Genomic DNA, 13,410 nt, shown 5'->3' with positions numbered 1-13,410 from the left:
CTAAACCAGAAAATTAATAAACATTGATTTTCGACTCAAATATCTTTTCAAAACGTTATGATATTGGCTTTAAACTACTTTTATCTTTAAAAAAATTTGTTGTCAATATTCAGTAAAATTTTGAGAAACATCTAATTGACAGTTTTTCTTTACAAAAAATAAAAACTTTACAAAAAACAATACTAAAACTTTGTAAACATTTACTTTCGACTCAAACAGCTTTTTAAAAATTAAAAATATTGTCTTCAAACTCTTTTAATTTCACAAAAAATATTGTTTTCGATATTCAGTTGTTTTTTTTTACAAATATCCAACAGTCCATTTTTCATAAAAAACTAAAATCTGCAAAAATTATTTTTTAAATTTGGTAAAAATGGATGTTCGGTTCTTGATACCTCTCAAACTAATTGCATTCACCCAATTTATAAAAAATTTAAAAATGCCACTAAAACTGGTAAAAATTTGTTCTCGACTAAATATCTATTTAGCAAAACTAGATTTTCAAAGCAAACTATTTTTTGATATAAAAATATTGTTGGTGATTTAACAATTTTTAAGAAAAATTCAACTCACAACTTTTTTAACGCAACACGAACACCTACAAACTTTTAAACTAGACAAATCGACAGACGGGATGGAAAATTTTCAGTGTGGGTCGAATCCCAATCTCTTTTTTTTAAATAATTTTGTTTTAGAGCTCGCCACGAAAAACCAAGGGGCATTTTATGATTAATTGCACCCAAAAACTCAGAGTTAAATTCGGTTGTCCATGATAAAATTATTAATTAGCTCATAAACTCATAAATTCATGGATTTTCAAAACCTTTAAAAACAATAAACTAAAATTTAATTTCGTTTGAAATTCCAATTTAAGTTATTAATTGTTGAGTTGATGTGAAAAAGTATAATCCTTGAAGCAATCGCGTAGAAAAGACTCACTCACGACTCTTTTCTTTCAATAAATTAAATTTAAAAAAAAAAAAAACAAGACAATAATAAAGATATATTTTATTTTCTTTCGCTGAAAACCGCAGCATGACATTCGGATTGCAGGTAAACTTAAGTCCCATCCTGCTGAGTTGAAATTATTTATAACTAAAACCAATTTGATTGCAACCATAAGTTAATTACTAAAAATTCCACAATTTATATACCTCTGGCAATTATTATTGCTTTGCTGCTTAAACTATCTAAGCAGCAATCAAACTCCAACTCGGCAAAGTGCAGAGGGCTTGAGATCTATGAAGAAAAAGGAAAACATATAAATATACCTAACCTAGGTATATTATACTTCTCTTCAAGCTGAAAAGGCTTTAATATAGTAGCATCAATATAGTAATTCCAATTCCACCATCAAAAGACCCCTCAACAACAACAAAATATAGATAAAGGCGAAAATAATATTAAATTGAGAAATACACACATATGAAGTTGCACCGAAGTCAAAGTCGGAGTCAAAGCTTGTGGCAGGCAGGTAGCGCGGCAGAAGCAACGAAGAGAATATAATTTAATCTTGTTAATGCTGCAAAATCAAGTTGTCGACTCCAAACAGGCTCTGGCATTTCTGCCTCGCAAGTCGCCATCGCCATCAAGAAGGAATAGGTTCTTTTAGGTATATGTACATACCTACGAAAAAAGCACTTTAGCCATTAAGTTGCCCCGGGAGATTGGGGATGGAGATGGAGCTCTACAAAGCAAGACAGACAGAACTCGCCTCGCATCATGCAATCGCATCTCGAAGAGCCTATTAGACCGGGGACCAAGTTCTTATGACTTCATAATCTTAATTAACGTTGGGTCGTCATACCTGCACACAAAGCATAGTGGAATTAACCAGCGCTATAAAGATCCAATCAAGGTCCCCGCACCCGCCTGCTCCTGGGCATAGAGTGGCAGTCCCACAGTCAGCCATCGCATCGCCAACAGGATTCCCATTTCCATTGCCATTCGAAACCACCGCGCACCGCTCCGTCGTCGCCACCGAATCGATAAGTAACTTCGATGCAGCCGAATATGAAGCCCTTCATCAGGAAGGCAGAGCAGAGATGGAATTCAGCATGGCGGTCCTTAATGCGCCTGCTGATGTTGTTGCTCCTCGCTCCCGCAGCGGCCCCGATCATCGATCCCGCACCAAAGCTGGATCAAATGGAGTAATATATACATATAGGCTGATATATAGGGAGAGGGGCACAAATGGGCATGGTTATTTCCCTTCATCATGTTCTTTAATGAGTTTATACCTGGGCTCTGGATACACTGGCACTGATGATGGGATGGACGGGAAGCATCCACCACATATCTATAAAAATGCGCTTCGAGGTACCTGGATGTCAGACCTTAGGACCGAACGAAAGAACCATCCAAAACGGACAAGACCATGTGCATCTCTTTCCCAATGATCGTTCCATTATATCGAATGGTTCATTCGGGGATTTTGATTAGTTTGTCGGCTTTTTAATGTTTTCTTTTTTTTAAGTTAGTTTGGTTTCCTTTTTGGGTGTTTTTCTGTTTTGTGTCCATTTTTTTGAAATATTTATTTATACATAGAACATATTTCTTTTTCGTGACAGCAACGATATAGGTAGTAAAGGTATACCTCCTCCTACCTACCTCCTACTACAGCATCAGCCTAAGATACTGATTCTGATTCTGGTTCTGGAATCGAAATGGGAAAGAGTATGATGATATGGGATCCACCCTTGATTGGATATACTCTTATACCTTACCTAAGCAGAGAAATACGCGTTAACGCTAATTTATTCCAGAACTTGTTATTTTTTTTATGTTTTTCGGATGCTGGATGAAGGGGCTCAATCTCAAGCTTACCTAAATAAAATTAATTGCTCTTAAAGGTTTCGTTGATGTTTTTTCTTTTACTTTTATATTTTGTTAAAATGGATGATGATGCTCGGCATGGGGTTTCACAGGTTCTCATCATGAATAATGGAAGGCTATATTAAGTTTTTCAATATAGGAAGCTAAGTTAACTTCTTTGGAGACGAAATATGTTGTAGAGGTTTGCATTTGGTTTTTTATTATAAACCTACCTGATGTTGATTGTAAAACGTGTTAATTTGAAAAAAAAAAAGAATCAGTAAAAATTAACTTAACATAACTTCTTTTTTTTCTGTACCTTTTTTGAGACATGTTGGTTTTATTTTATGCTTTTATTACTTTATTTTTTAAATTTTGGAAGAATATGAAATTATTTTATTTGTGTTTTTGGAATTAATAACGTAACCTAAACATTTAGATCGTAATATTCATTGATGAACCACTTATTTTTATTTTAGAACACTCGAATGCTCGCTGAAGGGGTTTTGAGTACTCTTTATTTGACCATAGACAGAGTGGATATTATCAAGTTTGAATGATAGTGAAAGAAAAGAAGCCAATGTACATTGTTTTTGTATTTCCTAAAATTTAGAGTTACTGTTAAATTGATTCTATAAGGACAAGAAGGTTTAAAGTAGTATTTTTAAAAATGTATAAAAGACATTTTTAAAAAAATATTTCAATATTAGTCTAAGAAGTCACAAACACCAACCAGCATTTAGGCGATTTCAAATAAAAAGTAACTATTAAATAAATAGAAAAAAATGTGAATTAAAAAAGAGGCTGGGATACGACCCACACTGATAACTTCCCATCCCGTCTGTCGATTTGTCTTGCTTAAAAGTTTGTAGGTTTTTATGTTGGGTAAAAAAAGTTATTATTATTCCTAAAAAATTTTAAATTAGCAACAATTTTTCTTATATCAAGAAATAGTTTATTTTGAAAATCTAGTTTTGCTAAATAGTTATTTAGTCGAGAACAAATTTTTACCAATTTTAGTGGCATTTTTAATTTTTTTATAAATTGGATGAATGCAATCAATTTGAGAGATATCAAGAACCAAACATCAATTTTAATCAAATTTGCGTACTATTTTTGTAGATTTTATTTTTTTTATGAAAAAATGGACTGTTGGAAATTTATAAATAAACTACTGAATATCGAAAACAATATTTTTTTGTGAAATTAAAAGAGTTTGAAGACAATATTTTTAATTTTTGAAAAGCTATTTGAGTCGAAAGTAAATTTTTACCAAGTTTTGATATTGTTCTTATTTTAGGTTTTGATTTTTTGAACTTTACTGAATGTTGAAAACTAAAATTAGGTGGACGCCATAATCCCAACTTTTTGAAAAGAAAATCAATTTTTACCAAATCTTGTAAGATTTTCTTTTAAGTTACTATTTTTTGTAAAAAAACTGTCGGTTAGATTTTTCTCAAAATTTTACCGAATTTAAAAGTTAAAAGTTAAAAGCTTATATCTCAAAGTTTTGAAAAGATATTTGAATCGAAAATTAATTTTTTTGTTTGGATTTTTATTTTTTGTAAAATAAACTGTCAATTTGATTTTACTCAAAATTTGTCCGAATGTTAAAAACAATATTTCTTATAAGTTAGTTTAGTTTTAGTTGGAAGCCAAAATCTCATTTTTTTTAGTAACTTTAAGTAATGTTTTTTTAGGTTTTTATTCTTTAAAAAGTAACTGTCAATTTTATTTTATCAAAGTTTTACCAGACGTTAAAACGTTATTTTTCGTTGTACAAAATTGTTTTGAAGATTAAATCATTTTTTATTCCTAAAATTTTAGAAGTGACAAATTTGTTTCAGTTTGTTTGATTTATAAAAAAACTGTTAGTTTGATTTTTTTTTTCATTTTCCCTTTTTTCTATGGTAAAAAAAACACTCACGCAATTGTCTTCGAGAGCCTAATCTGCAGCTTTCTGCATTATTATCTGTATAACAAAATTTATTTGAAATCGATATCTCTTCTGGTTCTTGAGCTATGGATGACGAAAAAAACGTCGCGAACGTACGTACACCAACACGCGCAGGCATCTTTTTAAAAATCTTCTATTTCGACTCTAGGGACCTTGAAACGTCGAGAAACTGAAAAATGTTCTATTCGGCAAATGAGGCTCATTACAATTACTTCCTATGGGAAGTTTAAAATAAACAATTGATTTTTCATTGTGTAGGCTCAAGGTATTCGTTTTTGAACCACACAGTCCCATTTTTAGGGTTTATTTTCTTAACATTTTTGTAATTAATTGATAATGATTACATATACACCTTTTATATGCTAATGAGAGGCTGAAGTTGTGCGTCAGGCTTGTAAAAGAATGCAATTGAATTTGCCTAAATGTTGGGAATTCAAAATTTGCAATCACCTATCATTTGATTTTAAAAGATTGCAATTTCTTTTATTATTTAATTGCAATCAATGGATTGCAACATTTTTTGACTTCATGCATTCTTTGCATTCATTTAAAGTCCTTGTATTCTTTCAAGGCCGTTGCACTCTTTTGAATTCCTTGCATTCACTTAAGATCCTTTAATTCACTTGAAGTCTTATACTGATTAAGTAAAAACTGTCACATTTGTATGGTTAACAATTTTGATAGTCAACTAGGTTCCTAAAACCGAAATATACAAACATTTTAAAATAGAATGAAATTGTTTTTAGTATCCTAACATTCGATCGATTTCATAACTTTATAATACTTTTTTTATTTCTCATAATTTCGTGTGTTTTTATTTGTTCCTAGCTTGTCAATAAAGTAAATATTTTCAATTTCAAATTATCGGTTTTGTTTTGTTTTTTGTTTTTTAACAATTTACTCTTATCGAATTAAAATCACAACAACTTAAAATAGTCGAATGAAAATCACTGAAAAATCGTAAATGTAAAACATGGAAATTTTCTTTGTTAAGAAAATTGAAACTCCAACTCATGTTTTGAAACTGTTTCAATTTTTTTTCGAATGAATGTGGAATGAAGAACCTAACTAAATATGCTTTACCATCATTGGAGCAATAAAAATAAAGATATTTAACAAAGCAGTTTGTTTAAGGTCCTTTACCTTGCATTACTTACGAAGCAGAAGCCGAAGTTTCTAGCTTAAGTTTAAATTTAATGCACAAGCTAGTCACTGACTAATGAATTGGTCACTCATGAATTAAAATCAAAATTCATAAGTCACAAACTAACCTACTCATGGCTTAATTTTTTTGTAAATTCATAAGTCACTTTGTAGATTATGAATTGATTTTTCAAAGTCCTAATTCACCAACTGCCTTATGAACTATTTTGTTTTAAATTCACAAGACACTTACAGACTTATGATTTAATGATTTTTTAGTTCAAAAACTCGCAACTGTTACAAATACCCGAGTAAGATTGTACGATCAAACAACTTTGACCGTCAACCTGGGAACTCTATTTTGTCTTTTCTATGAAAAAGATAGGTAGATCCTGGTTGAGATAAATTAAGCGAAATTACTTTAGATCCTATAACTTTTAAATTACTATATTATAGCCGATATACTATAAAAGCGAAACTATAAACTTGTAGCGAACGACGAAATGAAAATGCAGCGATTTTTCCCCTAAGGGTTTTTGAACAAGAGAAGAAAGAGTTTATTAAAGTTGAAAGCTTCTATTTATACATACATTTTATTGCAGATTTTTAGAGAGAGAAATTACGTTATTTTTAAGTAACATTTTTAAGGCGAATTCAACAATAAGTTATTATGGCGAATGGTATAAATGAAGCGCCAAATTCAAAAATAAATGTAATAAAAGTAGTAGAATTTATTCAATTTAAGAGTAAGTTAATTATTCAAAATTTAATTCAAAAATAAAGTAATTTATGATGATTTGAGCTCCAACATTCCGCCCCCTTTGAAAGGATCACCTTTCAAGACGGAATCGCCGCCAATTTGCGAATAGGTCTTCGAAATGTTCCTCGTTGAGTTTTAACATCGGCGACTCTTACTCGCCCATCAGGACCTTCGATGACTTTGGTGACTCTTCCCAAGAGCCATTTTTGGGGTGGTAAATTGTTTTCGTGAATGATGACCAAGCTGCCGATAGCGATATTTGGACTTGATGTTGTCCACTTTCCACGACCTTGCAGTTCAGTGACGTACTCGTTGGACCATCGCTTCCAGAAATGAGTTTTGACAGCGTTAATTCGCCGCCACCTTTCGAGATAGCTTATGTCGGATACCTCAGTCAATAGTTCGGGAATCGCCTTGAGAGAGGACCCGATCAGGAGATGTGCTGGTGTTAGGGCTTCGAAGTCGTTTGGATCTGTTGATATAGAAGTAATAGGCCTCGAATTCATGATGGCCTCAATCTCGACAAGTGCAGTTGACAGCTCTTCGAATGACAATTTGGCGTTTCCAAGGCTGCGATACAAATGACCCTTAGCGACTTTAACTGCAGCTTCCCAAATTCCACCAAAATTGGGTGCCCTGGGGGGTATAAAATGAAAATTTATATTGGAATTAGTACAATAATTAATGAGATTTTCTTGGTTGGATTTTTTGAACAACATATCTCGCAACTCGCTTAGTTTTGACTGTGCGCCAACAAAATTTGTCGCGTTGTCACAGTGGATGTCTTTGGGAATACCTCTACGACCTATCATTCTTTTTAATGCTCCTATAAAAGCGTCTGCTGAAAGGTCTGATACAGCTTCTAAGTGAACCGCTTTCGAAGCGAAGCAGACAAAAACTGCCACATAGGTTTTATAAGGCACCTTCCCCCTAATTTTGTAGTATGTGTAAATAGGACCACAGAAATCAACCCCACAGCATAAAAATGGACGTGAAGATGTTAATCTTTCTGCAGGCAAATCTCCCATTACTTGGTCATATAACTTCGGTCGATATCTTGCACAATGAGTGCACCTTCGAATAACGCTGCGTGCCAACTGTCGAACATTGATGATCCAAAATCTTTGTCTCGTTAGCGCCACAAGAGCCTTTGGACCTGCATGGTAGTTAGAATAGTGCAAATGTCGAATAAGTTCTTTGCTGAAATTGCAATCTTTTGGAAGCAACATCGGATGTTTGTTTTCCTCTGGAATGTCAGCATGTTTCAATCTGCCACCTACTCTCAACAACAAAAGACCATTTCTGTCCTCGATAAAAGGACATAACCATTTTGTCGATCCTTGAAGTTTTGAGTTTGATTTTACTGCCTGGATCTCCTTCGCAAAATACTCCATTTGTATGACATTAACTATGGTGAGTAACGAATAATCTAACTCCCCAGCTGTAAGGTGTCGACCTGGGAATGGAATCCTCAGTAATCGTAAATTGAGATATCTTTTTACGTAAGCAAAGATTCTCAAAACTTTGGTGTACGAGCTAACCTTTTCAATTAAATTGAGATAATAGTTTTTGTCTTTTGACAAACTAAAACAGTTTTCCTGTGTTCTAGCAATAAATCTTCTGGAGGAGGAGAAGCTCCTAATGAACATGGCCACCTTTCTTCATCCTCGATCAAGAAATCTGGACCCCTGAACCAAATTGAACTTTTAAGCTCTTCCGCTGTACATCCTCGAGAAACTATATCTGCTGGATTGTCAGAAGTTGGAACATATTTCCAGACCACCTCCTTTGTTGTGTCCTGGATTTCAGCTACTCTATTACCAACGAAAGTATTTAGCTTCGAAGAATGTGTGGATATCCAGTGCAGAACTATTGACGAATCAGTCCAAAAGTAAGTTTCATTGTAGTGCTTGACGATGACCCTTTGTATTGTTACCCAAAGTTTGGATAAGAGATGTGCTGCGCAGAGCTCTAGGCGGGGAAGTGTTCTCTTCTTTGCAGGAGCAACTCTGGATTTGGCGACTAAAAGTTTCACTCCTACGGACCCACTATTGTCAATGCTCCGCAGATAAATGCAGCAGCCATACCCTTTCATAGATGCGTCTGCGAACCCATGTATCTGGAATCTGATATTGTTTTCTAGAAAAACGTATCGAGGAATTGGAAGATTTTGAATTGAGTTGAGATCTGTCATGAATTGACGCCACTCTGTCTCGAGATTTGGAGAAATATTTTCGTCCCAATCGAATTTTTCTATCCAAAGCTGTTGTAGCAGTATCTTAGCCCGGATAATTATTGGACTAAGCAAGCCCATTGGATCAAAAAGAGACGACGAAAGCGAGAGAATAGATCTTTTTGTGTATTTTGTATAGACCCGATTAGGTTTGTATGAAAAAATGAATTCATCAGCACGAGGGTTCCAAGAAATACCTAACGTACTGGTGAGATTGGATTCAGTCAATTTGATGTCCTTTGGTGTAGCTTCTTCAATTAAAGCGATATGATTGCTGTTCCACTTCGAAAGTTCTAAGCCAGCTGTACTCAAAATTGAAACGACTTCATTCCGTTTTTGACAAAGAGTATCCAAGTCGTCTGCCCCAGTTAGCATGTCATCAACGTAAAAGTCCGACTTAAGAACAGCAGCACCTTGACTAAAACGTTCGACGTTAATTTCAGCCAAATACTGAAGACAGCGAATTGCTAAAAAGGGTGCAGATGATGTGCCGTAAGTTATGGTATTGAGCTGGTACGTTTGTATTGGGGTATGTTCGTTTTCTCTCCATAAGATGAATTGGAATTTCCTATCCGATGGATGCACAAGGAATTGCCTATACATCTTAACGATATCTGCAGTTAGCGCGTATCGATAAAGTCTAAAACGTAGCAAAATAATCAAAAGCTCATCCTGTATAGTAGGACCCACCATTAGTATTCCATTTAAAGAAATTTGTGATGATGTGCGGCAAGATGCGTCGAAGACTACACGTAACTTTGTTGATACGCTATCAGGCCTTAATACATATTGATGCGGAAGATAATAATGATCTTCATCAAGGTTTGGATTGGGAACTAGAGACATGTGACCTAAACGTTCGTATTCTTTTAAGAAATCAGAATATTGACTTTTTATTGATGCATTTTTGGATAACCTACGCTCAAGCGACAAAAATCTTCTAAAAGCAATATCGTAAGAGCCTCCAAGACAGCTAGGATGTTTTTTGAAAGGTAGTTGTACCATAAGCCGACCGCTAGGAAGCACCTTAATTGTGTCTATGAAATGCTTTTCGCATTCATTCTGCTCTTCAGACCATATTGACCGTAGACCTTGAATTTCTTCAAATTCAAAGAATTTTTCAAAATATTTATCAAGACCAACTTCAAGTGTATTGGCTACGCACGATGCTTTCTTTGTAGTGTTGTATTTTGATTTGTATCTTCCAGATACAATCCATCCTAATGCAGTTTGTTGCAATGATGGAAGACCCTCTCCGAGTTTTATCTGACCTGATTCTAATAAATCGAAGAAAGCTTCAGCCCCTAATAATAAATCGATTTGTGACGGTTGATTAAAATTCTCATCAGCAAGCTCTAAATTAGAAGGTAGATTCCAACTGCTTACATTGAGAGATGCTTCAGGCTGATACCCAGTGATGGAAGGTGCAACTAAAAACTCGAGAGAAATTTCAAAGTTGCTATATCGTGAACGGATTGTTGATTGAGTTTGATATTTTATTTTTGTTTCAGTCACTCCTATTCCGACGATGTCAACATTCTTACGATGTTTCCTTAGACCAAGTGAATTGGCGAACTTTTCATTAATAAAATTGACTTGTGAACCAGAATCTAGTAGAACCCTACCGAGTTGAAAGCCTTCCGATGAGTCCTTGATAAGAACTAATGCTGTTGCTAAAATAACTTGTGCTTCAGGAACTTGCTCTTTTTCCATTGCGGAATGAGTTGCAGCTGATGTGCTTTGACCAGATGTATCTGAGGGAGGATTAATACCAGAATTGGTGTCTGCAGGTTGAGTCCTATGCAAAAGGCTATGATGTGCTTGTTTGCAAGTCTTGCACTTATAAGACGATGGACATCTTAATACACTATGACGCTTCCCTAAACAATTCAGACACAAGCCTAGTTTTTTGGTTTTCCAAAATCTATCCATAACCGAAAGCTCAAGAAATTTTTTACAATTTGTAATTGAATGGTTAAGGTCTCGACATAAGATACAGGATCGTTGGTTTGCAGCAAGCGAAGTTTGTGGGCGATGAGGATTTACTATTGTTGGCTTTGTTGATGAATGTTTGTTGAATGTCTTCACGCATTGTTCCGAACGAATCTGATTGCTATCTCTTGCTTCCAAATATTGGCACCGTTTATTGAGTATGCTTGCACAATCCTTCCAATCCGGCAACTTCTTATAGTCCAGTTGTTCATCCCACTTCGATTGTGTATCTGTGTCAACCTTCGACATCGCAATATGAATTATTATTGCGTTACAAATATTCTCATGCGATCCTATAGAAAGTAGCGAACTAATCAACGCCGAAATATTGTCTACCAAGCTCCGTAGAGAAACAGAAGAAGCTTTTTGAACCTTAGGTAATTCGATCAGCTGTGAGATATATTCTAAGAAAATGAGGCAATCATTATCATAGCGCTCTTTCAAACTAAGAAGTGCCTTGGGATAATTGGCTTCCGTGACTTGAAAAGCCTTAACTGTGCCAAGAGCTTGATCACTCAAACAAGAAAGCAAGTAATTAAATTTTTCTATTTTTGTCAAACTTAAATCATTTTCTACCAAATTGTTGTACGAATTTATAAAATTTTTATAGTCTGAATATCTTCCACTAAACTTTGGTAAACGTTGTTTTGGAAGATGACTAATTGTATGTGGGACAGTAGAAACTGTCATGTCTGCGATACTACTTCGTCTACCAGTACCCAAAAGCGAAAGAATTTTAGTTTTTGCGGTGATGTACAAATCTTCTATTTCACCTCTACTAGTATCTGTTGGTAATAAAACTTCTATTTTGGTTTGATATGCTAATATTTGTTTAAAATACGACTCCAAAATTCCTAGACGACATTCAAGTTCAGTTGAAGTTAGGGCGTTAGAATTGGATTCCACGATATTCTTTATCCGAGATATACTTCCTTTAGTAGAAGCTCGTTGTTGTTTTAATTCATCAAGTGTTGGTTCAGCCATTTTAGATTTTTAATTTTCTATTATTCTTTAAACAGCGACAGTAAAAACAAAACCGATTATAATTTATTGAAAATTCAATTAAATTTATTCAACAAATCAAAAATGCTAGATGGCAACCCTGTTGTAAAGAATAAAATTTCCCAACAAAAAACTGTCCCAACAAATAAAATCTCACGGCGAGTTGAATTCAAAGATAGATTGTGAGAATTGAGATTAATCCAAAATCCAATTTTAACAAGCGAATTTATTCTGTACTAAGAATTTCTTTTCAAAGCATTGAAGGTTAAACCTACGAAAAGGCAAAAGTTGTTTAATGCATTTCAACGACAAAAAAATGCTATTCAAAAAAGCTCTATCAGTGAATTGATCATGAAGCAAAAATCTCCCCCGACGACGACGATGATGGCGATGATGACGATGATGACAACGTTGACGACCTGGGTGATGATGTATTGGCGAAATGAAGATCGATGCACTGATATCAAGTTGAAATCGAATCAGGTGTGTATACCATGGAGATGTTATGTGGCTACGATAAGAGAGTACGAGCGAATAGAGCAAAGCGATAAATGAAATCAATGATGTTGTGTGCCGAAATGTTGATCTGTGCACTGAAATCGAAATCAGGTGTGTATACTATGGATCCTATTTGTGGATTGTAAGTAACGAGAGAACGAGCGAATAGAGCGAAACGATATTATGCAATGGTGTGGTGAGTGCGTCAATGGGTTAGTTTTCGAAAATATGTTGGAAACGAAAGCTTTTTAATATTGTGTGAATGTGTGTGTGTGTTTCGCCCAAAAGTGGATCGTAATTACACTTTTGTGGATTTTATCAATTTTTACGTGATGAAAGCACCATAAATTATGCGGATGCTGATTATGGTTAGCGAATGAATTTATGTTCGATATATGTTATTTAGTTTATGTAGTTTTATATTTAAATATTTATTTATGAAATTTATTTATAAAGCAGGATATGTTGTTCATAGTTTTATTTAAATATAGTTAGAATATATTTTATGTATGTATATAGTTTAGATATATATATAATGTACATTTGAAGATTTAGGTAATAGCAAGTTAATGGTCTTTTTTGTATGTCGAATGTGCGTTTTTTTTTTTTTTTTTTTTTTTGTATTTAGCTTTTATGTTGTAATTAGCTTTAAAATTATGAATTATGATGCTGGAACAACGCACATTTGAATAAAATTCAGACCGGACATACCTGGGTGGGAATTTTTATACTTATTTCCCACAATTTTCTCTGGCTTTTTAACCTGCTGGTTCGTCTTCTTCTGGGATGATTGATGAGAGTTTTCTCCTTGGATTTTGTTCTCCTTTCTCCTGGATTTTAGCACCAACACCATGCACTCGCGACACGAAACCGATAGCGCGACGTAACCGATGAAATTTTCACTTTTAATGCACTAATTTATAGTTTTTTGATTAAGTTTATAGTTTTTATAGTCACTTTTAGTGCAAGATATATATAAGTTTTCACACAGAATTTATTTCTTTTTAAATT

At 34.1% G+C, this 13,410-nt stretch overlaps 2 protein-coding genes across 2 annotated transcripts; both read right to left on the bottom strand.

The window, feature by feature from the left end:
- Nucleotides 1–6,751: 6,751 nt before the first annotated feature.
- On the bottom strand, nucleotides 6,752–8,068 carry LOC129950413 (uncharacterized). Its single transcript, XM_056062355.1, has one exon. The coding sequence runs from the start codon at nucleotides 8,066–8,068 to the stop codon at nucleotides 6,752–6,754; it is 1,317 nt and encodes a 438-aa protein (XP_055918330.1).
- Nucleotides 8,069–8,223: 155 nt separating this feature from the next.
- LOC129950412 (uncharacterized) lies at nucleotides 8,224–11,883 on the bottom strand. Its single transcript, XM_056062354.1, has one exon. It carries the CDS (start codon nucleotides 11,881–11,883, stop codon nucleotides 8,224–8,226), a length of 3,660 nt encoding a protein of 1,219 aa, XP_055918329.1.
- Nucleotides 11,884–13,410: the final 1,527 nt, after the last annotated feature.

This window comes from Eupeodes corollae, chromosome 3, assembly GCF_945859685.1.
Source record: "Eupeodes corollae chromosome 3, idEupCoro1.1, whole genome shotgun sequence".
Taxonomy (NCBI): Eukaryota; Metazoa; Arthropoda; class Insecta; order Diptera; family Syrphidae; genus Eupeodes; species Eupeodes corollae.
The sequence above is the reverse complement of the archived record's forward strand: the minus strand, read 5'-3'. Positions and strand labels throughout refer to the sequence as shown.